This window comes from Drosophila hydei, unplaced genomic scaffold, assembly GCF_003285905.1.
Source record: "Drosophila hydei strain 15085-1641.00,03,60 unplaced genomic scaffold, DhydRS2 tig00008139-arrow-pilon, whole genome shotgun sequence".
Classification (NCBI taxonomy): Eukaryota; Metazoa; Arthropoda; class Insecta; order Diptera; family Drosophilidae; genus Drosophila; species Drosophila hydei.
Window position 1 is genome coordinate 2,717,660 of NW_022045847.1, and position 27,382 is coordinate 2,745,041.

A 27,382-nucleotide genomic window follows, 5' to 3' on the forward strand; every position below is an offset into this window, starting at 1 on the left:
AAACTTTGACAATAATAATAATGTAAACATAGATCGGTAAGTAAAATCTAGTTATATGTAAATGTAAATAACTCTTTAATATACACTGAACGCAACCAGTAAATGTTTTTTAGTCGATACTGCTCGACTAGGAGATACCCCGGACCTTGCAAAAAGCTACTATTTTAATCATTATATACTTTTATACATACATTATCTTACACACACATAGTTACGCATGAACAAGCGCGGTCTGCCTATTGCTCAGTTTTCGCAGTGGCTACGCTTGGACTATTATACTATGGGTTATTATACTATTCGAATTTTGTTTCTACCTAGACTTTCTTAATCAGATATGTAGAGCGTTTATTGACATTAATATGTATAAAAACGTTGTTTGTGAATTTGTGCGAAATGAGGAGGTATCAAAAATCCGAAATATATGCAATCTCATTATTAAATTCATGAGTCCCCACAGTAAATTGGATATTTCTTTTTTTTCTGGTATTGAATTTAAGATTAAAGAACGAAGCCAAATTATCGATATTGATCGATAGTAAAAAAATATGTGAGTTATCGATATACATGTAAAAAAATATACATTTCCGAAATATACGACCAACTTCATATGACTCATTAGCGATTTGGCCACAGGTAGTGCGGACGAATATTCTCTTTTCACCACGTGAACGAGTATAACAATCATAAAAGTAAGCAACCAAAGCGACTCATTCGAGATGCGCATATGTTCAGCAGATGCGGTAACTTATATATGTATATATATATGCGCTTCGCTGGCATTCATAAAACCAATAATAATCTCAGCAACGAAGAACAGGCAACAAACAGTAAAGGCAACGACTACATAATACTCTCTAAAAAAACGCGTACAGTTTTTCGGTTTTTCATTGTCACATATATTATCAAATACTTTATTAAATAAAGGTTGCGATGAAAAAAAGTTCTAATATTTGAATCACTTCTATCATACGTACTGACAAACATTGAAGAAAGCTAATATACTCATTTCACTTGACGACTGAGAATAATAACATAAACATTTAAAATAAACAATAAAAAAAAACAGCATAAAATGTTCATTGTTTGGGATCATGATTTTTTGTTAAAGTCCGGGCCCGGGTCCTAGATTGGATATAAGGGCGCGTTCAGGCGTTTGACTGATTGCAGACTATTTGCTTGATCGTCAATTCCGGCTGGGCCAAGAACTGAGCCATTTGTGCATTAGCGTCAAGGCAATTTGATGCTCATTATCGTTGTAAAATATAAAATTAAATGTTCCGACATTCTATTACAAATAAAGAATAAGAAAGCTGCAGTGGAGCTTTACCGATCTGGACATCTAAACCCGGGAGATATGGTAATTTCCAATATACCACGCCCCCAAGAGGCGCTAAATAATTGTTGAAACATCAGTCAATTAAAAATGTTAACAGCAACTTAATCGTCAAATATTGAATTGTAATTATAAAACTTAAGAATATACAGTTTTTCTTTATTTTCCAATTCTTAGAGGAAGTGTCCGAGCTGTCGAAAATATAATTCTTGTTCGATACTGTTGATTAAGAGAGTCCATCCATACTTCAGCACAAGCATAGTCAATGGGTAAACTGCATAGTAAGCAGAGCGTCTGCTTATGCATGCGTGCGCATGTGGTTCAGTATATCTCCTTGGTTCAGGATATCTCCTTGTCGAGTAAAGCAAGTAATAATGGTGCAGTAGGCTGCTACTCATTCACGGTTTAAACGCTGCCAAATCAATAACTTTGGTAGATTGTTTTTTCCAATTTGTCACTCACGATTGATAAGGTCTTATGCGTATATTGTACATTATGACTTAACACTTCGAAAATAATCATGAAACTAAACGCAAACAATGATAAAACAATAAAATTCGGAATGTATAGCGACATTGCGAATAGTAATAGGATTCGCATGCATATTAAAATTTAGAATAAATTTTAAAATCCTACGAATTAATGAGGGGAGGAACATTTTAAGGGAACACCTGTTTTAACAAATTATTGAGATTTTCGACTTAAAAAATTAACGCGAATCGAATTCTATTGCACACATAACAACATAAATTCTTATGCATTGGTGGGATTTGATACATATATGTATATATATAGAATTTGCTGAGCGTACATGTATGTATATTAAAACATGAACAGCTGTAGCTTAGTGCGGCGCCTCGTAAAATGCTTTGATGTCATTTGCAGTTCTTTGCCAGCTGGTAATTCTGCTAATTAACTAAAGAAAAGCACAATTGCTGGGCATTTACTAGAAACTAGCATGAATTTTGCTGCCAGATGCCAGGCAGACTACTGTTTTTATACGCGGAAATGAAAAATTAGGGTACAATGATTTTGTAAAAATGTATGTAACAAGCAGAAGGCGGCGTGGCAGGCCCCACACTATACCAGGACGACGAGCTTAGTCAGTCGGTTCATATGTATAAACGCATTGATCTCAGAACGGGTAGGAGTTGAAGATTTTTTCCGATCCGCCTATAGAAGACACATAGTTTTAGTTTGTTTAAAAAAATCGATAACTATTTCTGTTTTATTGTTATCTATTCAATTTTTTACCAAAATTCAATTATTAAATTATATCTCGTATTTCTTTGCATGTGTTATCATGTAAATTTTACACTAATTTTTTATTTAGCTGGCGAGGAGATTTTTCTTCCATTACTGGTGTGCTAATGTAAATGTTTTTCCATTAATTTTAATTGTTTATTCGACACTAATGCTATTTGATTAGGAATGTGCGAGTTCGAACATTTTTAGAATCCTAATCTAGATACAAGCTATGGAGTATATTTCATAACGCAGCTTGGACGGGATTCAGGGTATCTTGTAGTCGGGCATTTCTAACTAAATCTTTTTTCTTCAATTTGTTATCCGTTGGTTCAATGCCTGTCGGTAGCACTAGGGAATATCATGATGAAATTTGTAGCTAATTGTCGGCCAGCTAATTTTCAGTTGCAAGTCCGGGAGCGAAGATGTTTCTCTTTCTTACATGAATGTGTCTAATGTCGTCGAGACCGATTTTGCTTTGCAATTTACTCCAAGAGCTTTGGGCTTTGACGGTGTTTTCTGCCAGTTGCTTAGTTGCAATTTTATATAATCAACATTTTATGCGTTTGATTAATAATTATCTGTAATACTAATGTGTTAGACCCACCTACCATTTAGTCTCACTACCCCACACGCTTCTTTGGAAAGTTACTGCGTGTCTTATGTAAATTTCGGTTAAATGTAAATTATTGCAATTTGGTGAGCTGTTAGTTCGACGACTTGATTAATGGGTCAATTAATTTTAAGTAATTGTATTATCTTCAAGTTAGTAGTTATCTATTAAAACTCTTATAGCTTAACAACGCTTTCCGCATAACTATTATACCCTGAATCCATTCATAATGAGAATTCAGACTATTTATGTAACGAGCCGAGTCGATGTACATATATTCGTCTATCTGTCCGTACGAACGCAACGCTCTCTGAAGCCACAAAGCTAGAGACTTGAAATTTTAAATGTATATTCGTGTTTATAACTTTTTTTTATAACTCAACCTATTGCCGGATATTCGATTCGATAATTTGGCGTCACAAGATGGGTTACCTGTAATGAATATACAGGTTTGATATATTATGAAATTTTGATTTTGACTTAAAAATACATACATTTAATGTCATTATCATGATCTAATTGATTAACAAAGTCATCTAGAACAAAACTTATTAACAATTAAGTTCCCAATGTATATCCTATACTGCAGCCCAAGTGCAGTAAACAGTGTGTATAAATATGTTGCTTGTAATGTATTTTGTAATAAAAGAAGCGAATACTGATTGGACTATCATCTCTTCGCAGGGTTCAAGGTAGCAACTAGTCATGTAGTCTCCGACGAGAGCCCTATAACTTGTTACAATTTGAAAGCTGAGCTGTTATTTTTGTTCGGCTATCGCAACATTTACAGCTGCGTTTTATATGCAAATAAGCATTTCCCCAGAAATGATGATACACTCAAGAGAACATATTTATGTTCATTAGCTGCCAATGTTGATTAGTATCCTCGGAGGCTTTGCTTTGCTGACTTCACTCTTATAGCTCCGACTGTGTCATGTTGTCATCTTCTGTTTAAACAGTTGAAAAAGCATATACGCTCAGACCAGTTGACATTACCATTCGATTCACTGGCCGTAACTCTTAAACAAATAATGAGCATTTTGATCATCAGCATTCACATTATCATTATCATTATCATTATTATCTTGCCCAGCGTACCAATGGCAGTAAAACGCGCTTCTCTTGGAATGTTATGCTAACTAAGCAACTTTAAGAGTCCAGTAAAGGGCATAGCTAAGCAGATCAGACAAAACTTATCAAAGTATTCAAGATCTACCACAAAAGTTCAATATTAAATTCCAAAAATAGGTTTCGTAGAAATTGAATTTCACTCCGATGTGTTTGTGTAAGAATTTTAATTCATCCAATATTTCACATATTTAACATATTTATCTAAAAAACAAGATATAGAATATAGAATAATAAAAATAAAATTGATTAATATATTGGCAATATTTTCAAAGATCATTATATGTACTCAAACTTCCCGTTCTCAATGAGTTTAGGGTATAGTCAGAATCTTTCAGTCATAATACTACCAACCATAAATGGGACATCTTCTATCTTTTTCATTGCATAAAATTTGATTGCTTTCAACTTCGTATTTGCTCGGATCCCTTACTTTTCAAGAAAAACATGGGGCTTCAACATCAGTGCGTTCCGAGCCCTGAGCTGAAATGCTTGGTCTTTGCACAAAGTCCCGCTATACACCGTTATGTTTATTTACTTTCCTCTATGCTATTTTAAATATGTATGTTTGTATGCACAACTAGCAGCGCACGAAACTTAAAATTTGTTCAACTATGGTCCCATTTTAAACTTCTGAGAGAAAAGTTTAAAAAGTCATGAAAAGGCTGGCTATGCAACATTTTAGCATTTTTATTATCAGCTGTTGGAAGGGTTTAAAAGCAAAGCTGCGCGTTAAAAAGACTTTTTCGCTACTAGCGGGCACACACTAACAGTTCCTTTTTCACATATATAATAATTGATGGGCATGTGCAAACCTCTAGTTGTCTATTGAAATTAAGAAAACTTACAATTTGAAGTTTTTCAGTCTTCTGAGCTTCTAAGTCGACTTCACACATACATCTGTATGTAATTACGAAAATACTTATAAATTATACTTACATATGTATTTATATAAATGTATATACAAATATAAAACGTCAAAAATATTAAATATTACTCATTCAGTCTTTTCGATTTCCCACGTGCGCAGTGGGTGTGGATTCATAATTTGACCTTATGATATATAATCTATATTTTTCACATCAATTGATTTATTATGTGAGCATTTCTTTCGTAAATGAGTATAAAAACCAGATCACACGATATTGAAAAAAAAAAAACAAAATACCAAATATAATGCGTCTGTTTATTCATTACAGTAACTACACAGTAAATTGAAATTTTCCATCTATTATGGTATAAGAATTACGTTTAAACAACGAGATCAAGTAATTGATTGATACACTAATAGGCAAATTGGATGAGTTATCAAAAGGCAAGAGTGTTGCAGTCATGCGCTACTGACTGTAGAATACTCATTCTCCGTCAAATGGTGTCAGACATAACGAAAATACCCTGTATTGATGTATCAACAATTATATATTCCCTCTTAAGGGCTTTTCAAATCGGAAAAGAACATATCTTTCAAAGTGGCTTTTACTTTTTTATACCCTGATCCCATTGAAAATGGGAAATCAGGGTATTATGGTTTTGTGCAGGCAGAAGGAGGCGTGGCAGACCTCATAAAGTATATATATTCTTATTCAGAACGACAGTTCGAGTCGATTGAGCCCTGTTCGTTTGTCCGTCCGTGTGCCCATATGTGTGAACGCGTCGATCTCAGCATCTATGAGTTAGAGCACAAATCAAGTTTGTTTCATATATTCGATAGCTATTCCCATTTAATTGTTATCGAATAAAAACATGATCGAAATGCAATAAAGTATATCTCATACGTCTTAAGAGCTAGAGCCTCCAAATTTTGTATTTAGTTTTGTGTATATTTTATGCAGTTTTGATATTTGATGGATTTTGGATACTCCAAATTTCCCTAAATTCTTAAAATTTAAGTTTGGTGAAAAATAGGCCAATTATGTGAATGCGTTTGCATCTCTACTAAGGCAATAAAATTTGTAGATTATATGCTGAAAATTTAATCAAAATCCATTAAGTAAAACAGAAGTTATTAAACAAAACGTTTGACAATTTGCAAAAGCACATGCCAGCAGCGCCACGCGCATTCATTTTTCCTATACGTGTGCACACATACATTCAAATGCGTGTATTCATCTTTATTCGAAATATAATATAATCGAAATTGCGATTGAATACTGCTTGAATTATCAGATGATACTTAAATCCAAATTGGCAACTCTTCTTGCAAGCAGTGCGTTGGTAGTGGAGACGCTGGTAAGCAGACATTCAATGGGTTTGAGTCCGGTGGATGATGGAATATTATTTTTTGTTTTATTATTTTTTTAATTATGAAGTGGCGGTGTTGGTGGAGTTGATACGAGTTGCGTAGAAATTGTGGGTTCGAATCTTGGTATCGTTATGTCGATTTTTATGTTTTTTTTTTTTAATATTCTATATAAACTACGGAAAATATTAAAAAACGCGGATAGGACTGGGATCAGGGTACCTCCTAATCGGGCACCCCGACTAGAGCTTTCTTTCTTACTTTCTACATATTTTTGATTGAATGCTTGATGGATGCTGCTTACGTTCTATTTGGACCCGTAGTAGCTCTTATATCACTTGGCGCCCACATTGCTTGGCAGCTATTATAATGCCGTTTCCGACTTTTACGCAAAATTAATAAGCAGTTAAATTGAGATTTTGTTTGTATTTTTTGCAGCTAATGAAATCTGACACGTTTGGTATACAACTATATGGCCCAACTTGATGCGTGATAGCATCAAATTAGAGAACTGATTTTTTTATTCATATCGATTAAAATGATGATGGCTAATATGCAATTGACGTTGAAGATGTTGTCGACAATATTATTGACCGATTGACCTGCACAAAAGAAGTAATAACGAGCTGACATGTGAGAAATGAGATATCGATTTTAACTTAGAAGAACCCACAGTTAAACAATATACAAGACATATAAATATTGAGTGGGTAAGGCAGAGAAAAGAAGACACGCCGATAGTGAGACAACGAGAGAGAATAAGCACATCACACACTCTAAGCTAATATCCAGATACAAAGCGGAGACTAGCATAAACAGCACCATGGAGTCCGAGTCCATGGAGCAGGATATTATGCTTGACGGCAACGAAGATCAGATGTCTACATCAAATACATCCACAAATAGTGGTACTTGCGAAGCAAACGGATGTGGAAAAAAATCGGTGAGTAATCATAATCTAAAAATTATTATCTCATTATTATCTGAAGTAACTAAAGTAAACTGTTTTAAATGGAAGCAGATGAATAGAAGAAGGTGTATTAAACTACACTTTCCATTAAAAATGTTATTAAGAGATAAAAAATTGCCTTTTATAAAAGCTTGAAGAATCAATTAGTTATTTGAATATATAAAAGAGTAAAAGTGTCGACTAGGGCTCGGAAGGCTCGGAGGCGTCAAAGACCCCATAAGAAAATCAGGATCAAAACGGCGAGCTAAGTCGATCGAGCATGTCCGTCCGACCGTCCTTTTGTCTGAGTGTCTATCCATCCGTCCGTATGAGCGCAGCGATCTCGTAACCCACAGAAGCTAGAGTCATGAAATTTGAAATGTATAGTCAAGTGTACCATACGCAGTACAAGTTTATCTTTTATTTTCGATAACTGCGACTATTCGTAATTATTGAATAAAATCGATCAAAAAGCTTCGTTGTTAAGCGTAGCTTGAATACCGTAAATATTGGAGCCTTAAGATTTACTGTATAATATTGAATACAGAGATTTTGTATATTTTGGATTTTAGATACCTCTCCCCTTGCCCTCAAATTCACAAAAAACAGATTTCAAATACTAGAGACTAGGGAATGTTTTAAAAACGTGTTCTCAAGTTGAGACTGCTCTATTAAACATATTACTTACGATAGTAAGGAAATATGATGAGCTTAAAACTCTAATTTTAATGGCTTTCGACAGTATGGACAGGCAGTTAAGAATATACATACTTCATAGGGTCCGCCTACGCTTGGCGCCCCATGCTGCCGATTAGCCAAACGTTTTGTGTAATAACTTCTGGGTCACTTTACGGATTTTAATTAGATACAGCATTTGATATATGTACTTATTTGCTCGAATATTGGTTGGTTGTTAGAAACAAACTTGATTTGCACGTTTTTTATAGGAACCTCAAAGAAATGTTGTCATTGCCGGTATAGGTTCTGACATCGACGCTCATCAATTCACAGAATGAGCTCACTGACGAGCTTTTTGGGGTCTGTCACGCTTACTTCTGCCTGTTACATACATTTTAACAAAACGATTATCTCCTTATTATCTATTTTCCAACGACTTCAGCTAGCTTAATTTAATTATAAACTTAAAAAGTGTGGAAGTTGTTTTTGCAAAAGTATCAATTGGTTTCGCTTGATAAGCATTCAATCGGTTGTACACTTCTTCAGTCTTTCATTCAGTTTAGCCTTTTATAGATGAATGCATTTTGATAGTTTGACTTTTTGAATTCAGCTTTCAACCAAAACTGTCAACTGTCGATAACACCTAAGAGGTTTCTGCGGTCAGCTTACGTATATTTCAAGTACTTTAAACCACCTGACCCGACCCGCGTATAGCCAACAATGCATAAATTATATATTGCCTCTTTGGCACTTCCGTCAACAAAAGCAGGGCAATAACTCTGGGTATAACAGAAGACGATGCCACAGAAAGAGAGATTACAGCAAGACTCATCGAAAGAGGGGCCAATGACATATAGCCAGAGCCGGTTACTATGCACCGTTCTATGAAAAATCGTTCAAGTCATATGCAAATTATTTTTGTCTCTGAGTCTTTTGTTTAATTCGGCAGCTTCTATCAAATTTTAGATTGTTTATTACCTGTTAGATTATTTACTAGACAAACGGAATATTTTACATATAAATAGTTATATACATTATTTTATGTGACAATGGTTGTAAAGTTGTACACTAAGAGAAACTCAAATGCAAATAAAGCAAGTGCATATTTGCTTCGCTCTTTTATTTTCACACTTAATAAAATATAATTATATCTCGATTTGACACGCTCCTTAGTAGTGTGGATATATAATTTTGGAGTTGTAGAACTAAAACTCCTGGTTTGCGCCGTCTCCAACCGGGACTTTGGCCAACATGAAGGTATGTTGTCAAATTTCAACTCTATAGCTTCGCCACGCCTCTAGTCAGCATGCAGGGAAAATCTTAAAATATTATCAGACGAGTGCACATCTGTGGGTATATTCCAACTTCTGAATCTCCGTGAATTCCCATGCCCTCAACTAGCATATAGAGGAGGATGGACAGCAAGACGAAAAGCGTCAAGGTTGGAGATAAAGAGGCCCGAATGAGAAGAACGTAAATACCAAGCTTGTGCTTGAATAAAATACTTATTCTTTGAAAAATATACCTATATTTTCTAAGCTTTAAAAATTTTATTGGGAAAGTACATCTACATCAAAAGTTAACTGCCCATTTAAAGGTGTACAAATTGAGCACTAAGCGGACTCCACGCTTTAATGTGCATGTGCTGTTTATATATGATAGACAATAACCGTAAAATGGTTAAAATACCACCTCTACGCAACATTTTGCATATCTCACGATAATATTTTGAATATTATAAATCAATGGAAGTTTTGTTCATATTTTATTTTCTCTCACTTTATATATTTAAGTCGTGCCAATAAATTATTGCTAGAGACTCGTCATTAAATGAAATTAAAATCCACTAAACGTGGTTAAATTTCCAGTGAACAAATGAAATGAAACTTCAGACTCTGATTGCGAGTAATAATATTGGCAATTCACTCGGGATCAGGGGCCAGTTGAACTAGCAGCACAAATGAATTATGATATACTGCACTTATTGCATTATTATTATAATTATATAAATTATTATGATTAATTGCAGTCCATAACATCGCCCGATCCGACATTGTATGTGACAAAGGCGCGTGTTACGCGTCCTACGCCTCCGCCACCATCCAAGAATCCAATGCAATTTGTTCAAATCAAGCCATGCAATTTATATCAGACGGCACAGGAGCAGCTTAAAAAGGCCGAGGAGGTCAAAAAGCTGAAGGAGGTGAAAAAAGAAGAGCCCGAGGAATGGCAGAATGTAAGTAACATAGGTTTAGAGATATTATATATTTATTTCAATTAATTATATTATATATTTATTTTTATAATAATTATAAATAATTAAATACATATTTAAAAAAATTTGAAGTTTCAAAAATTTGCATTTAGTTTAGTGTAGGCATAAATAATTTATAAATTTTTGATATATTTTAGATTTTATACCCACTAAATATTCCAGAAAATCAGAAAGAAACTATTGACGATTTGCACTATTGCAAATATCCTGTAATTTACACAGTTCTGAGCCTACGTTACTGCTTCTAAGGATTGACTAAATCCGACTGCAGCATTCTTACTAGTTTTTATTTGGCTATTTTGGATTCATTGCAGCATATGTCTTAAGATAAACAACGCATACTATGTTAGGCAGGGCACTTTGCACGTTATGGCCATATCTGTAATACCAACTAGCAATAACTATGGCTGTAAGACTGAGGTAATATGTCTTAGTGAGTAGAGCCTGCTCCACTTTCCAAATCACGTCGCTGGCATGGACAAACGATATTGCGTAATCAACTGTTACTTGATGGTTTTCTTGTTTACTTTCTGTTGCGCTTATACGTTTTTGTTTTACACAATTTGCGGTACATGCAAATTTGTATGCCATAACCTGAAACGAATTGTCGCCCTTTGACGTGTATCTCATTGTGTAATCAACTAAAGTAGCGTTTGAATTTGAGCTGAGATAATGCTGTTTTTTATTTATTTTGGTGAACGCTTCCATTAATTTGTCACTTAAGTTAACTAATTTACTCATTTTTTACATTTATGTGAAAAATCGATTCAAATGCACATGGTGTACTACCCAAACTCGGTCGGGGTCTGAGACTGTTGCCAATTTATGGGAAAGGAAGTTGAGCAATTCCGTTATTGCTTTTTGGAGTTTGCTTCTTTTGAACATAAAAGTTTTAAATCTCGCTTAAGTGTGGGTACCGAAAAAAAAAACATAATTGTATTTGACTTTAGCAACAAACTTAGGAATTCCGAGTGTAGTTTAAGTATTAAAAAATGTTTTTAAAATACTTCGGTGGTAACAGGTCATGATTTTAAGTATCTATTGATGTGGTAAAAAAAAACAAAATTATTGTATATCTGCTGTAGGTCAATAGCTAATTATTGTTAATATATTAATTAATATATTCAACGGAAACATAGACGGAAGCACAAATATTATTGACAAAACGAGATCTATGTCAATCTCTTAAGTTCAAAGAGCGTGGAAACTTTTGAGATTGGTGCAACTGTGGACGATATAGTTTACGCAGTTTGCCAAGCTTCATGAGCCGTTTACCAAATATATATATCTAATTCAAAAACTATAGATATTTACAATATTGCTTAACATATGCTCAATATCCAATAAAAATATCCAAAATCTTTATTAAAGATTATGTGTTACAAATCTCGTGCTTCAATATCGGCAAAAAGGTTTTAATTCATACAGACGGATGAATAGCACGATGGGTAGCGGGGCGGTCATTGTAGAAAAGCTATATGCTCTTTTCACTTATTAAACGAATCATAAAAATTTTTAATCTGAAATACGTTCCACCTTTGACGCAAGCCAAGATAAAGTTTTTGTTAAAGAGCAAAGGGCGTCATGTGTGTGAATCTTAGCTTTTAAGTGCCATATATATAGTATATTGTATATTATATTATTATATATGTGTTGGTATTGTATGCTAACTTTCTCTATTCTTCTATTTGAAAATCAACAACAATAAAGAACCTTGATAATTGGAAATCATCACGGCGAAAACGTGTCGAACATATCATAGATCGTGTGGTGGAAACAAAGAAGCTCGAACTGGAGGAACATGATCGTACTAGACGAAAATCAAAAACATTTACTGAAATGATGGAGGAGCGGTAAGTAGTAGTAGTACTACTTAGTAGTATATAATAAATTTCAATTCAATGTATATTGCAGAGCTGAGCGCAGCGGCTCGCGTGGACGTGTCAAATTGGCATCCCTTGCCGTTTATAACGAGGACGAGACGAATGATTTAAGTGATTTGGGTATCGGTACTAGCAGCGCTAGCGGTAAAAGCAGCTTGTCGGAGGATTATGATAACAACAGCGTTATGGTAAGCACGGAATACTTCTATATATTTATGTATAATATATGTACTCGTCATTTTTTGCACTTGATATATTTTAAATAAATAATTCAATAAAAAAGGTCAGCCAACAATAGAAAATTAACTAGAATACTAAATATAAACAATTAAGAGAACTCTAGTCAAGATTGCTCAATAGGAATACCCTGAATCTGATACTCCAGTTATTCTTTTATACCTGCAGACGCACATACGAACGTAACTATAAGCAGGTCCTCTTTTTACTGTGTCCAATTTGTGTTTTTGACAAACTTCAAGTCCTTAGTTTTTTAATTTGTGCGGAAGATGAGAGTTATCCCAAAACTGGAGACAAATTGGAGACTTTCATCTTTTATAGTATTCAATCTATGCTTAAAAACGAAATCAAATTATAGCTTTTTGTCGATAATAGGAGTATCGAATGAGTTATAAAAAAAAGTAAGAATGTTACCGACGGCACTTCCGACTGCATTATTCTATAATCCAATTTTAAAGTTTCTACCTGTAAAACTGTAGAAACTAAAGATTTTTGTTTACGTGTTTATACCCTGATACATTAAATGGGAAACCAGTGTACAATGGATTTATTCTTGATCAGGACGACAATCCGACTCGACTGAGCCCTGTCTGTCAGTCCGCATGTATGAACCATATATAAGAGCTAGAGACTTGAAAATTTTTTTTGGAGGTCCGTGTATAGCTCGCGCCTATCAAACTTTTTTTGAAATATTCGATAGCTATTCCCATTAAAAAACTAATCGAAATGAGTTATTCATTTTGTATTTAGTTTTATGTATTTTACCTATAGTTTTATTTTTTTTATATTTTGGATACCGGCTCCAAATTTCACCAAAAATTCTTAAAAATTAAGTTCAGCTGGAAATAGGGTCAATAGGGGAAGGAGTTTGCATGTCTACTAATCCAATAGAATATGTAGATCATATGCTGAATTTCATAAAAATCCATTTAGTAAAACAGAAGTTATTAAACAAAACGTTTGGCCAATTTGCAAAAGTACTTGTCAAGCAGAGCGGCAGGCGGCGTTTGTTATTCATAAGTTCTATATTCGACACAAGACGGCGAAGGGACTTTTTTTGTTATTTTTTTTATATTAAATTATTTATTGTTGGTAGAGTTGATGCGCGTTACGTAGGCAATGTTGGTTCGAATCTTAGTGTCCTAATGTCGGTTTTTATGTGATTTTTGAATACTCAATACAGCCTATTGAACTATTGACAATCTTCTAGTCGGGCACCCCAACTAGAGCTTTCCATATATATATAATTTAAAGTATCTAGATTTAATAAAGAAATAAAGAGCGTGGACATATATTCGCCGATCTGTAGAGGATCTTAACAGTAACCCACGAGGCAAACTTTGGGACTTAAGTTTAAACACTAATGGGATGAAAATATATTCACTATATATGTTTGTTCTTGAGTCCCCAACGCGAGTTAATGTTCCAACATTCTAGTATCTATAATTTAAATAAAGATTATTGGTTATAATAATAAGAATGTTTAGAATTTCCAGTACTTCAAATTTCCAGTCTCTAGTTTCAATAGCTGCACAATAGTTTGCGGTTATACGGATAGAAAGTCGGTCAGTCTAGGCTAGAGCAATTGTTTATAAATGTGAATACCAATACTTATCTAATACATTCTCTTCTGTATTTAACAGAGTGACAACGCAGAATTGGACAAAGCCATTGGCGCAGCAGCAGCTATAAACATTAAGGAGCAACAGAATCACATCAACAGAAATCGAATTGATAATAACAAACTTTGTAACCAGGCAAGCACATCGAATACCAGCAAACTGCAGACAGTCAGCGAAGCAACAGCAGTAGCACCAGCTACACGGGAATTTATCATGTCGCCTGGCTACGATACCTCGTCAAGTACAGCGCTGGCCAGTACACCTGATCCTTGTGAGTACACCTATGAAGGGGCCATACAGGATTACAAGCAACGCGTACAGCGGGCCAGCAGCAATGGAAGAATCTGCAACAACAATGGATCTGGCGATGGTGAAACCATTGGTTATCCCACACGACGTGGCAGCAAGATCGAGGATCGGTTAAGTGGTTTCGAAGTAACATCTCCCAGTGACACACAGGAGGGTGTCGAGAAGCAAAAAGTGGATGTACCTAAGGTAGACATATCAAAACGCAAAGAGATCTTTGAGCAGCGCGAATCTGAACCAAAGCCCATGATACCCAATGGCGGATCAACCAAGCCAAAGCTAATGATGCGTGAGCGTTTGAAAAATAGTAATGACGCTGCTCCCGAACCCACGGCCAAGCAGGAGATTAAGCGTCTGTCCGGCGACATATGCAGCATACGTGATCGCATGCAGAGTCTAGAACAGCAGCGTAATGAGTTCAACTCCAGTAAGAGCGTGGATGTTTCAGTGCTTCCGTTGAAACAGCGCCTTAACAGTCTGCAACAGCATGCCGTTACCAAAGAGGAGGATCAACAGCAGCAAAAGAAACCACCGCTCGTAGCGCTTATCGATGCCAGGCAGCTGGAAATAATGCGTGGCGAGGAGCTACGCATGCGACAACAACAGCAAAAGGAACAACAGCAGAAGTCGATAACGCAGCCAGCGCTGATTGTAGAAGATGCAGCACACGATGATAGCGGCATTCAGGCGGACAATAACGAGGAAATACTTAAGGAGCAGCAGCAACAGCACCAACTAAACGAAGCAATCGCCGCACTTGCACTCGAGGAGCGTCAGCTCGAGGAGGCAGCCAATGCAGTCAATCAAATTGAAGCTGAGTTTGATGAGCTCACTGATTTGCAGCCAGCAGCGTTGCCCCCTACCAATGTAACAGCAGCAACCATATCAGCATCATCAGCAACAGCAACATCCATAACAACAACAACAGCCACTCAACCAGCGGCTCGGGATATGGAATTTAGTGTAAGTTCTACTAACCAATTTATTGAAAAAGCTATATTAAGTCCACGTAGTGGTGTCCGAGTTGATGATTATAATTATGATAATGATAATGTTGTAGTAGCTTCAGCTTTTAATACGGTGTCGGTACAACCCAAATACAATACCCAAACCAATCCCTCTCTCCGTCACCCAAACAATTGTAACTTGCGTAGAATGCCCTCAAATGAAATGGTACATGCTCGCAATTTGTTGAAAATGTTTAAGGACACCTTTCAGAATGAGTACGAACTGAACGAGGAGGCCAATGAGCAACAACCTTTAGCACAGTCTCAACCTGGGCAGCTTAGCCAAATTTTTGACTTTACCAAGACAAAAACTCCGATACCAGCACCAGAACCGACCTGTTTAGCGCAACCAACTGCTGCACCTCAAACCGAGCCGCTTCCGAATCCCTTAGGTACAGTCGCACAGCAGAATACACAAATACCACGTCCACTAGGCAAGCCTCCAATGTCGCCCAATGCAGTGCGTGTTAAGCCCACAACCGCCACACCTCAACAATTCAGCATCAATGGACGTGTTGAGATATTTAATTCACGTCAGTTGGAAAAACCACAAACGCCTCCGGTTAAACGCGCTCTGAAAGAAGAACGAACATCCGCAAAGGTGGGGATGTTTGCACCATCCATTACCACAGTTTCGACCGAGGAACTACGTAAGCCGAACACAATAAAACCTTTATCCAGTTGTTCTGGCCAGGCTACAAAATCGTTGGACAATTTATCTGACAATCATACACCGATTTCTAATCCAGCATATGTGTTTACAACGTGCACATCGCCAACTCCCAGCACAAATGTGAATGTCAATTTGATATCAACTCCATTACCGAAGACTACGTCACGCAGTCGCATACCACAAATAACGCCACCAGTTTCACCCAAGCCAAATCGCAAAACTGTACCCACGGATGTGGTGGATCATGCTTTAGATCACACTTCAGGAGATTATGCGCCCATCGTGGGTCAGACAAAAGCTGTGGTGCACACACCGCCTGTAGCCAAGGTGCGCGTAAAGCCACCCGCCAAGCCGCTCAATCTGGACCCTCTGGCGCCAAATGATTCGTTGGAAGTGCATGTGACTTCGCCTTCTCCAATGCCCGCCCTGCGTGTGTGTACACCCAACGAGTCCAGCCTGTTCAAGCTGGCCAATTCAGCGCCCACATCACCAGGATCGACGGGCACACTACCCGTAGATATTGCACTGTGCCAGCAATTTATGGAAAGTGAGGGAATCAAACAGCGCCTGGAACTAACGCCTGAAGATATTAAACGTTTGGATCAGCAAGCCGTAAAGGAGTCTACCTGTAAAAAAATAGATGTGACCAAGACACCCAAGTTACCCAGCACTGGCTGCCAAATAGTAACCGAGCAGCAGCTGCAGAGCTGTGATGGCATAATCAAGAAGGAGTTGGCTGACACAACAGTACCCAAAGAGGAGGATATTGCCCTATGTGTGAGTCTTCTTGACTGTCTTGCACCCGCCGAAGAGCCCAGTTGTATAGCCATCGATGTGCGAGAACAGCCGATACCGGCTACAGGCTACCAGCACATAAGTGATGAGGATGTGAAGCACTGTGATGGCTTGCAGGGCATGAAGGAGCTAAAGAAGGACAACAACACCAACAATGTGAAAGCGAGCTTCCCCATTAGCAATGCACGTGCCGCTCACTCAAGGGCGCTGCTGGACACTTGCGAGCAGATTATTGCTGAGGAGCGCTTAGCCAGCAACAGAATGATGAAATCATCGTTACCCGTGATGAATAGTGGTCATAAAACGCCCACAGGCTCAACGCCTGGCACACCAACAGTGAGTCGCAAATCGAAGATACCTATACCCAAGCCCTGCTGTATATCGGCTTCCAACACGGACTCCATTGGTAGAACGGGCTATCTTCCAGCAAACGCAGAGCAATCGGTCGATGCAAGCACTCCTATCGTAGATACAGCAGCTAATATCAAGCAGCTTACACCGCCCAGCTCGCCCAAAACACCAAAGGATGTTCATGAAAAGGAGAAGGGCAAGGATAAGAAGAATAAGAGCAATATATTCGATTTTTTGCGTCGGAATTTTGGTCATCACGAGGAGTCGACAACGCCCCAGCCTTACCCCACACTCAATGAAACACTTGAGCCTAAAGTGGTCCTTACCAGCACCCGCAGTGGTGTCGATGTTGTCAGTGCCGATGACTTTGTCAAGGTGGATAACTCCAAATTCTATTTTGCTAACGATACGGTCTCTGCCGCACCTCCACCGTTACCGAAAACTGCAGCTCCAGTGAACATTGACATACAAAAATCCATAACCACAGATGAAATACTCGTAGATCAGAACACGGAGCAAGCATTGAGTCAAGAAATTAGCAACCTACTCGACGATGAGCTCAACAAGCTGGGGCCGACAGTGTGATCGGTGGTTGGTGCTGGCCACTAAATAAGGGGAAATATTATGGGTACTATCTGTCTAGCTATCTATCTGTTTGTTTGTGAGCTTTCTTAAAAAATATACTTTATACAACAAATTAATTTATTTATGACATTTTTGTTGACATTATTTTTAAAAAGTTCAGGCGAATAAAATACTTCTGCTGCTAGTTTTGCGAAATTGTCCGATTTGTATATTTAATCTAAATCTAATCGAAATATTATCAAAACTTGAATTTATTTCTGAATAATTTATGTTTTTTTTTATTATAAATTTTATTCTTGTGGGGCTCAACCTACGTAAGCTTGGATTTCTTTATTATTTTTCTGTTTTAATTACTAAATACAATGTTTTGTATAAAAATAATTTCATTTATGTAAAGAAAAATGTGAAATTTTATATATATCTAATATACTTAGCGTGATTAAAAATCTTCTAATACACAAAACAAAAATTACATAAACCATGGATAATAATAAACTACAAAAGCTCGAAAACATAAAAACATCATGTTGTGCTGTTTTATCAATAAACGAAAACGAAAACGAAAACGAAATACCTGTCTTCGTGGTTATCGAAAACAACGTCATGCTAATATTTTGTATATGTTCAGTGTGCACTGCTTTTTATATTCTGGCACAATTAAACTGCAAGCAGTGCAGACACATATTTCACTTGCGACAAGCAGTGTATTATTTCCATAGGCGGGAGTTTCGAATAAGATGAGGGTAACATACCCCTTGAATAAATTTCAATAAATATAAATGTACCTTAACAACTAAAAAATAAATAGAGTTTTAAATGTGGCGTGATGAGTCGAAGGCTTTCTCTAGTATACATACACGTTTCCAATGCGCCCTGGTCATAAATATGTTCTATCTTATCCTATCCAGATGATTTAGCGTAAGTAAGCCCCAATGGTTAAAGGTTTTTAACACTTAAGGTTATTGTATGTGTCTGTTATCTTTATATACATATATTAATATTGTGATATAAACAGAATCTGTACGCATTTCTTTTACATGCCTTGCGCTCGTACTGTTGGCTAAACTGTACAAATTTTCAAATATAAATATTATATATTATATGCTACAGTTACATAGTTTACATGCTTACTGCCAGCAAAAGTTGTTGCAAGTTTACAATTTTCGAGGTAAGCGGTTGTGTCTCTTTTACCTAATTCTCTCTCGTTCACTTTTTGTGTCATTTCCATTTATCCTCGTCTCATTTATTGGTTCTTTGCTTTTGCATTCTGCTCTTTTGCTATTTTTATTTTGTTTCTAGCTTATAAGTTGTTGTTTTTTTTTGCATGTTCCAGCAATATATATATATATATACCTATTTCAAATGCCAAAAGTTACAGTTGCCTTTGCCTACATCTAGGCCGATATGCAGTCCCTCGCAATATTCAATTTACACACACATATAGCTTGCTCGGTTCTACGCTCTGTATTTGTATATTTTGCACATATCTTTTAGTCTTGTTGCAATTTTGCTTTTCAGTGAACGAACGTTGTTAAATGCGACCCTTGAAATAATTGCACTTTAGTTGCGTTTGGGTTTTAAAGAGCTGTGGTCGATTCGGAACCTCTATTTATTTACCTCTAAACCAAACAAGGCAGAGACTATCTGCCTCATTGGCAGTTTTATCTTTATAGCAGACGACAGAAATACAAATACATATATATATATATATTTATATGTATATATGACTAGAGCGATAAAAATATTTGTATGCGTCAAGTTAGGGATGTAATACTTATAGGCCTTATAGGGCAGTTGGCACCATTATTCAATAAACTAAAAAGCGCCAGTGTATCAAACGGATTTCTGATCGAATAATAATGGTAAGCAGACACTTTCGCATGGACTAATCGAGCTTACTCGCGTATTGTAATTGTTTTTTATATATAATTTACATAAAACGAAGTAGATTATACTCGTACCTTTGAAATGTGCATATAGATATCTACTGCTGAGAAAGCTTTTTAGAAATCATAAACTGTAAAACTCAACTAGTATTCAATTATTTTAAATTAGTAAATATAAATGATACAAAAAAAAATGTAGCAATCGAGCTTGTAAGCTATAACGAAGCTTCACAACTTAAAATAACATATTTAAATAATATTTTTATGCATACGCAATAAAAAATGTATAATAATAATTATAGCTATGGTAAATATACTATAATAAATCATTTGTAAACATAATTAAGGTGTACTTTCTTTTTTCTTTCAAAGATAGATTAAAATAAATTTCTGTTAGATTCTGGAGGTAATCTAGGAATGATTTGTATTACAGTTAAATAAAAATGCCTATTACTTAGTTATTTTTTATAAAAGTGTAATATCAAATACCCTTCGAGTTGGTTTTTACTTTGGTAATCGTTTAATGAGTATAAAGAATCTTAAAGTGTCGATTAACTCGGTTTGTTTCTGTGCTGTAACTAATGGAACCCTTTGGCAGATTTTAATTGTTAAATATTGTTGGTTGTTTTATTATTATTGTTAATTATTTACTTTGTGTTTTTTTGCTAGTGCAGTATTTATTAAAATTTGTATAAATTATCTTAATTAAAATATGTGCGATGATGGCGCATTTCTCTTTCTCTCTCTCTCTGTCTCCCCCTCTCTCTCTCTCGTTCGGACGGCTTATTTGCTCACGCATCCATACGATCCACAGATCAACGAAGCTCTTGATTTGGCGCTGGAAGCTATTGACAGGGAGGCCAACTGCGCGCCGGAGGATATGGAGGAGGAGAAACAAAATACCGAAAGCAAAGCGAAGATGGAGAAGTTGGAGGATGAACATTTGGAAGAAGCGAAATTAGATACTATTGAGATAAGGGCGAAAGGGGAGGAGACGAATATTGCAATGCCAAATAAAACGGATGAGCAGAAAACAGAGGAGGAGCTAGAGAAACAGGATATTGAGGAACAACAACAGCAACAACAACAGCTGACAATCGAGACAAAGGAGCCCATCTATGAGAACATCAAGTCGACTATATCTATGCAAGAAGTAGATAATGAACAGACAGCGAGCACAATGTTAATAAGACGTAGCCACATAAGAAGCATTCCAAATAATAGCAACAATAACAATAATAACGAGCATAATCAAACTAACAGTAACAAAAACAACAACAATAAGAGCAGCCGCAGCAGCTTCCAAATCGAAACGAATGCAAAAACAACAGCTGTTGACCTAGAGCCCTATTACCAAGTGCCTAAAGCAACAGAGCCCTATTACGATGCACCCAAACATCTCCGCCCTATACCCGTCTACGAGAACATTGACATCTTCTACACGGGCCTGGAGATGGGCCACTGTGTCGCTAGTTTGGCTCCAACACTGGAGCCGCCCAAGGAGAAACCACCGCCACCCCCCACAGAGGAGATAAATAAAGTCAGCCTCAATGTACATGATGATGATGAGTTAGATGCCGGTACCTGGTCTTCGGACAACACGTACGAGACCATAACCAGTAGTACGCGCCACCAGCTGCAAAGTCAACCAGGCCTGGGCATGCCCACGACGCCGCCCATAAAACGTATGAATTCGACAAAGCGGATCAAGAATGAGCTGCGCAACAAACGTTCCAGTTTCCTGGGTATCGAGACCGACGCCGTTCTCGATGATGTAGACAGTTATCTTCAGCTTACGGTGGCTCCACCACCGGATATGGCGCAGCTGCTACAGGAGGAGCAACGGCTCGAGAAACAACTGTACATCAAGGCGGGTCTCTGTGACAGTTCAGATACAGGTAAGTGGTGGGCTTGGCTGCTACAGGGCTGAAAGCCAAAAGAGCTAAAAACCGAACAATTAGTGTAATGGTAAGAGCGGTAGGTAGGGTATGGCAAGAGCTGTGGAAATAAAAAGTGAGCTAAGTATAAATAATCCATTTAGTGCCTGTAACATGATGGGAAATGTGATTCCCTATTCAAAGCGCCCCTAACCAAGTAGAGGAGAACAGCTGCCAGTAGACTGAATTTAGCAAAATGTATATATAAACTAATCAGTTAATTAAAAAATTAAGAACTTTTTATTTATTACATTAAAAGCTTTATAAATTTGTATTCATCTCATATAGATAGAGAAATGTTCTATCGCTACGTCTAAACTCCAATTTGTTACATTCAGGTATAAATGGACATATTTAAATTTTAGTTAATTTCGGGAAAATCACATATCCGTAGATTTGTAGAAAAGGGCAAAGTAACTACCGATTTGCTTAACCCCTAATGGGTATTTATATTTATTTATATTTATATAAACTATATACAATTAGTCATTGTTTATACGAGAATTTGTTCCAAATTGGAAGTGTTTAGCTTGTTTCGAAAGAATCTTAATAATGATGCTCGTGTTAAAATAGTGTTTCACGACTTAACTCCGACTCTAATGGGAGTTTCCAAAAATTGTAACACTATATGTTCCACATTTTCCGTCTTTGTGGGCAAACCTCTAGATGGCCAAACAGCAAAATGTACATTGCAGAATTGCAATTGACGCATCTTACTTAATTTCCTAATTTTTTATATACAATAGATATATAAATTATAAACCAATTTAATATTCTCCCCTGTAACAGGTGAAAGCCGAGACTCGGGAGTCTCAGAGAATCATTCACGTCAAAGTAGCGAGCACTATACGAACTCTTCAGAGGAGAACGATACCCAATCGGAGGCAACGCCGCCGCCGACGGAGGAGCTGGCGCCATCACAACTGGTCGGCGATATCATCTATCAAAACAAATCGCTGCTGGCCGCACAGACCCCGCTGCTGCAAACGGTAAAAGGCAACTCTGCTGAGTCGTGGACTGAATCTGCTACGGCGGCAGCGGCCGCAACCCAATCGCTGAGCGAGGCCACCGCTACGGCCAATGCAAAGATGTTATCCATTGAAGAGAAGATACGGGAACAAGGCGAAGTGCTACGCGCAGAACGTGAGCTACTGCAGTTCTCGGTAAGAGTAGAATTCGTCTAGTCAGTAATACTGCAGCTAATTGCTTTAAATTGTATATATTAAAGCAGGAGGAGCTGAAAAGACAGCGTGAGAATCTTCTGCTGCGCGAAAATCTGGCGCGTCGTGAGCTGCAGCATGGAGTTAAGATGTTGATGTCTAACAATCGGCGCTCGTTACAAGATTTGCACCAAGGCTTGGGCATTGCCAATGGCATGCTAAGCGCCTTTCAACCACCACAGCCGCAGCAGTCCGTGCAACAGGCAGCGCAGCAGATATATGCAAATGTACCCCAGCAACAACAGTTGCAGGTGCAGCAGCAACAACAGCAGCGATCATTGCCAAATGCACAGTATCACTATCAGCAGCTGGACAAGGACTATCGCAAGTCCATGTCAGATCTGAATGAGTTCTCCAAGCGTCTCATGCTACCGCCGACGCCGCCCACAAAACCTTTACGCGCTATGCACTTCAACACCAATGGCCTCAGCCTGGAGCCGGACTATTCGGTTAGTAAGCGACAACGCAATGCCTACGGCGGCTCTTTAGTCAAAATTGCAACAGCTGCGCCCGCAACGCATCACCAAGCTAATATAGCAGCTGCCGATCATCATCAATCGGTGCAGAACCTGAGCAACATGTCGCGCAACACGCTGCTGGCACTGAGTGCTACTCCCAAGCCTAAGTACACCGATGGCTGGGTGCAGGTACAGCAGCAGCAGCAGCAACAGCAACAGCACCGCAATCTGGTCAATGACGCCGCTTGGCTCCAAAAGCGTAAATCCATGCCAGACTATAACGGGGCGCTCTACAACAGTAACCATGCCAATCACTGGCTACTCCAAGAGGCCGAACATCGCCGTCTACTCGAGCAACAGCAGCAGCTCCAGCATCTGCAACTGAACAGGCGCTCGATGCCCGCACCCACATCCAACGGAAAGCCTCTGCCCGATTCTATTATACAGACGCTTACAGAACGTGTCCACAGCAAAGGCATTGGTGAACGTAAGCGGTAGGTATTCGTCACCATAAGCAAAGAAAGTAGATTTGTTGCAGTAGTTGCTGTAATAGAGTTATTTTAGAGCTTTTTGCTTAGAGCTCTTTTCGTTTACCATGTATGGTGCACTCGGATTTACTATGTCAAATGGGCCATACCCATTATTTTGGAACTGCTTGCAAATCTTTGTCGAGATAAGCTATGGAGTTGTAATGTTTTAGTTTGACATACTAATGGATACACCCATCAGGATATAGATCTAAACACTTTGATTGATTGATAAAATCCAAACGCCATTTAAGCTTTTGTTGGATAAGGCTCGACGCCCGTAAAGATGAATATATGCCATGTGCCATGTGCCATGTTATATACATAATGCTGCAAATTATATATACTTGTATATCAATATAACTTATTAAATAGCTTTATTATTATTTTTTTATTGAACGTCATACATGAACACAGATTAATCTGATGCAAAAATAAACAAGGAAGCTCTAGTTGAGGGTGCCCGTCTAGAAGATACCTATTCAATAACATCATATATGGCATATTTCTGATTTCTTTACACAAAAGAGCTCATCTAGTTGAAAATTTATATTACCAGGTCATATGTGTATATGTCACACATAATTAATAAAATAAAAGCAATCTGTTTAGATTTAATAATAATAGCATAAACTTTATATATATTAATATTAATTATTGTCACCTAAATATAATCCTATTTCTTCTATTTTTATAGTTTCGACAGTAATGGAACCTATAGTCAGTTAATCAACAACAACAACAACAGTAACAACAACAGCAACATTGTTATAAACAACAGCAGTAACAGCAGCAATCAAGAGAAGATGCTCAGCGTTAGTGGCAAGAAGAAGTGTTCGCATTGCGGTGACGAATTAGGTAAACTTTGCTACTACGTTGGTTGTGAGTGTGGTTATTCTTCTTCAACTTCTATTTCGACTTCAGTTTAAATATTGATTCCATGTATAGGCTCGTTAATTAAATATAATATATACATATATATATATATATATATATATATATATATATATGCAATAGTTCATGGCCGTAAACACATCAATAACGTTCATACGACAGCTTTCTAGAGTGAAATACAGCACACTCATTAAAGGATATATAATATAAACTTCATTTACTTGATAGAAGAAAAAATATCAAATTAAAATTTTTATTTAATGAAGTGAATTTTATAACTTATATTTTAAGAACAAATTATTCAGTTTCCAAGTATTCCATTACCTTGACTTAAAATTGCATTATCTTATTGACATTGCATATAAATTTGCTAGTATAATAATTATCAGAAATCATTATGCCAAGCATTACATTCCTGTTTATCGTTTTTATCTCTATTTCTCTCTATTATCTCTCTTTTACTCACTGTGTATACATGCCTTCCCAGATTTGGGTTGCACCCATGATAATTGCCGACAAGTCCACAAAGCACTCAAATATATTGTATGGGTGTAAATCAGAGACTTAACTAATTACGAAAAAATTATACATTAAATTTACACTAAATATAGCTGCATTTTAAGGCTGCCAGCAAGGTACTTGGGGCGAAAGCTGCCTATAATCATTTCGATATATATTTTATTTATAGCTTACATTTTGAGATACCCTAATTTTGGCATTGTCTTTTGGTGCAGGTCGCGGAGCTGCCATGATAATTGAATCCTTGCTACTGTTCTATCACATCAATTGCTTCAAGTGCTGCGTGTGTCATGTGCAACTGGGCGACGGACTGAACGGAACCGATGTGCGCGTACGGAACCATAAACTCCACTGCCAAAACTGTTATTCCAGCGACGATGGTATCAAATTCAGTTGCGTCTAAGCTAATGAGGATGTCTGGATGGGCAATAGGTGGAAGATTGGTTGCAACTTTCGATTGTTGTTGTTTTGTATTACTAAATATATAAATATTTACATATTACCCACACATACAGGCATACAGCACATAGAGTATATATTAAATGTTAAAGCTAAAGTCAATTTATATGGCATATGTACATATGAATATAAAATGTTTGTCAGCTAGTTTTAATCAACGAATGTGAATTCCTGTTCATTTTTCCGAATTGCATATTCTTGATTCAGATTATCTTTTTATATATTATATGCATACAATCAAGCTATTAATATTATATATATATAAATATATATATATAGGTTGCAAGCCAACCTCTCTCGCTCTCGTGTTTTTTTCCAAAATCAAAGTGAAAATTCTGTGTATCTCTAAAGTCTAAAATTTGTATGTTGCAACTTATAAGACGATAAATTTTTATGAATGTTGTTACATTTTATTATCTTTCAAATTTTGTACATTTGCATGCATAGTTGCATGCATCGACACGTTTGTATGTTTCGTTTAGAAACAAATAAAACATAATGTAACACATTGATTATATAAGATAACATGCTGAATTGTCTATTAGTAGAAGAGTTTGTTCGTCCGTTCTACATTTTTAATTCATCTTGAAGACTTGCTTCTAGACACCGTATCTGTATACGTTAACCTCCACGGCGTACCCAATGTACCTTGAATGATGTAGTAACACACTCACACACATTTTCACACACTTACAAATTTGAACATATCTAATTCTAATTGTCGTTATTATTTGAATAACTGAAGCATAAACAAATAATTCGATTTAATATGTATTCTTGGTATTTTCGTATTCTTATTTATTGTAACTAAGCCTTGAATGTTATCCACATCCATTCAATGGTGAATATTATTATTATTATTGATTCGAACGTTAATCGGTATACAAAAAACTATTTTTCTGTAAAAAGGCAGCTTGAATTTAATTTAGTTTTAAATAAAGTATATGCATATTGCACTTATAAAAAAAAAAAGACATCTTTTATTAAGATCATGTCATTTCAGCATATAAAAGAAATGATTGACGAGAATTTTGAATTTAAAAATAGCACAAAAATATATTATGAATCAAAATTGAATTGTAAATTGTAACTATACAAGAGATTGAATGCATTGGAGACTCCAAGCACAGAAAAGTTATTATTTACTAACTAAAAATCAATCAAATTAATGCAGACAGGTAATGTTATCGACTCATTGAGTCTAGCAAAACACAATACCGTGAATTCCAATTTTTTGGTGGATTAAGCTTCTAACATTCCATTTTCAAATATATGGGCTAAGAACAAGTTATGTCGGATATTATACAATCATATACATATTTTTTGCAAACTCAGTTTTTGTGTCCAATATGGTTTCTATATGGACGCAATGCATTTACCAGCAATTAACAAAATTTGAAACATATACTTCTAAATTCTAACTAGATACTTCAAATAAAAAGTTTAATTTATATTCGTGTATACCCTACGCAGTACAGATTTGATAATAATCGTTATTTTGATTTGATTTTTTATTCGTAACTTAAAGAATAAAAAGTAAGAAACTTGAAACACTTCCATTAT

The 27,382-nt window shown here is 36.5% G+C and overlaps 1 protein-coding gene across 8 annotated transcripts; it reads left to right on the forward strand.

Moving 5' to 3' along the window:
- Positions 1 to 25,878, forward strand: LOC111600856 (uncharacterized protein CG43427). Of its 8 annotated transcripts, none has more exons than XM_023317169.2 (11): positions 1 to 36; positions 6,997 to 7,501; positions 10,215 to 10,421; positions 12,171 to 12,313; positions 12,375 to 12,531; positions 14,224 to 15,471; positions 20,620 to 21,703; positions 22,532 to 22,905; positions 22,971 to 23,914; positions 24,645 to 24,805; positions 25,576 to 25,878. In XM_023317169.2, the coding sequence occupies exons 2-11, from the start codon at positions 7,382 to 7,384 to the stop codon at positions 25,761 to 25,763; spliced, it is 4,626 nt and encodes a 1,541-aa protein (XP_023172937.2). In that variant the 5' UTR covers positions 1 to 36; positions 6,997 to 7,381; the 3' UTR covers positions 25,764 to 25,878. The 8 variants fall into 8 exon arrangements, 6 of the variants coding, with proteins under 6 accessions (XP_023172937.2, XP_030081607.1, XP_030081609.1 ...); XR_003944565.1 differs by lacking the exon at positions 1 to 36 and adding an exon at positions 25,329 to 25,476 and having other exon boundaries at positions 24,645 to 24,829; positions 25,576 to 25,647; XR_003944566.1 differs by lacking the exon at positions 1 to 36 and adding an exon at positions 25,329 to 25,476 and having other exon boundaries at positions 25,576 to 25,647.
- The last annotated feature ends 1,504 nt before the right edge of the window (positions 25,879 to 27,382 follow it).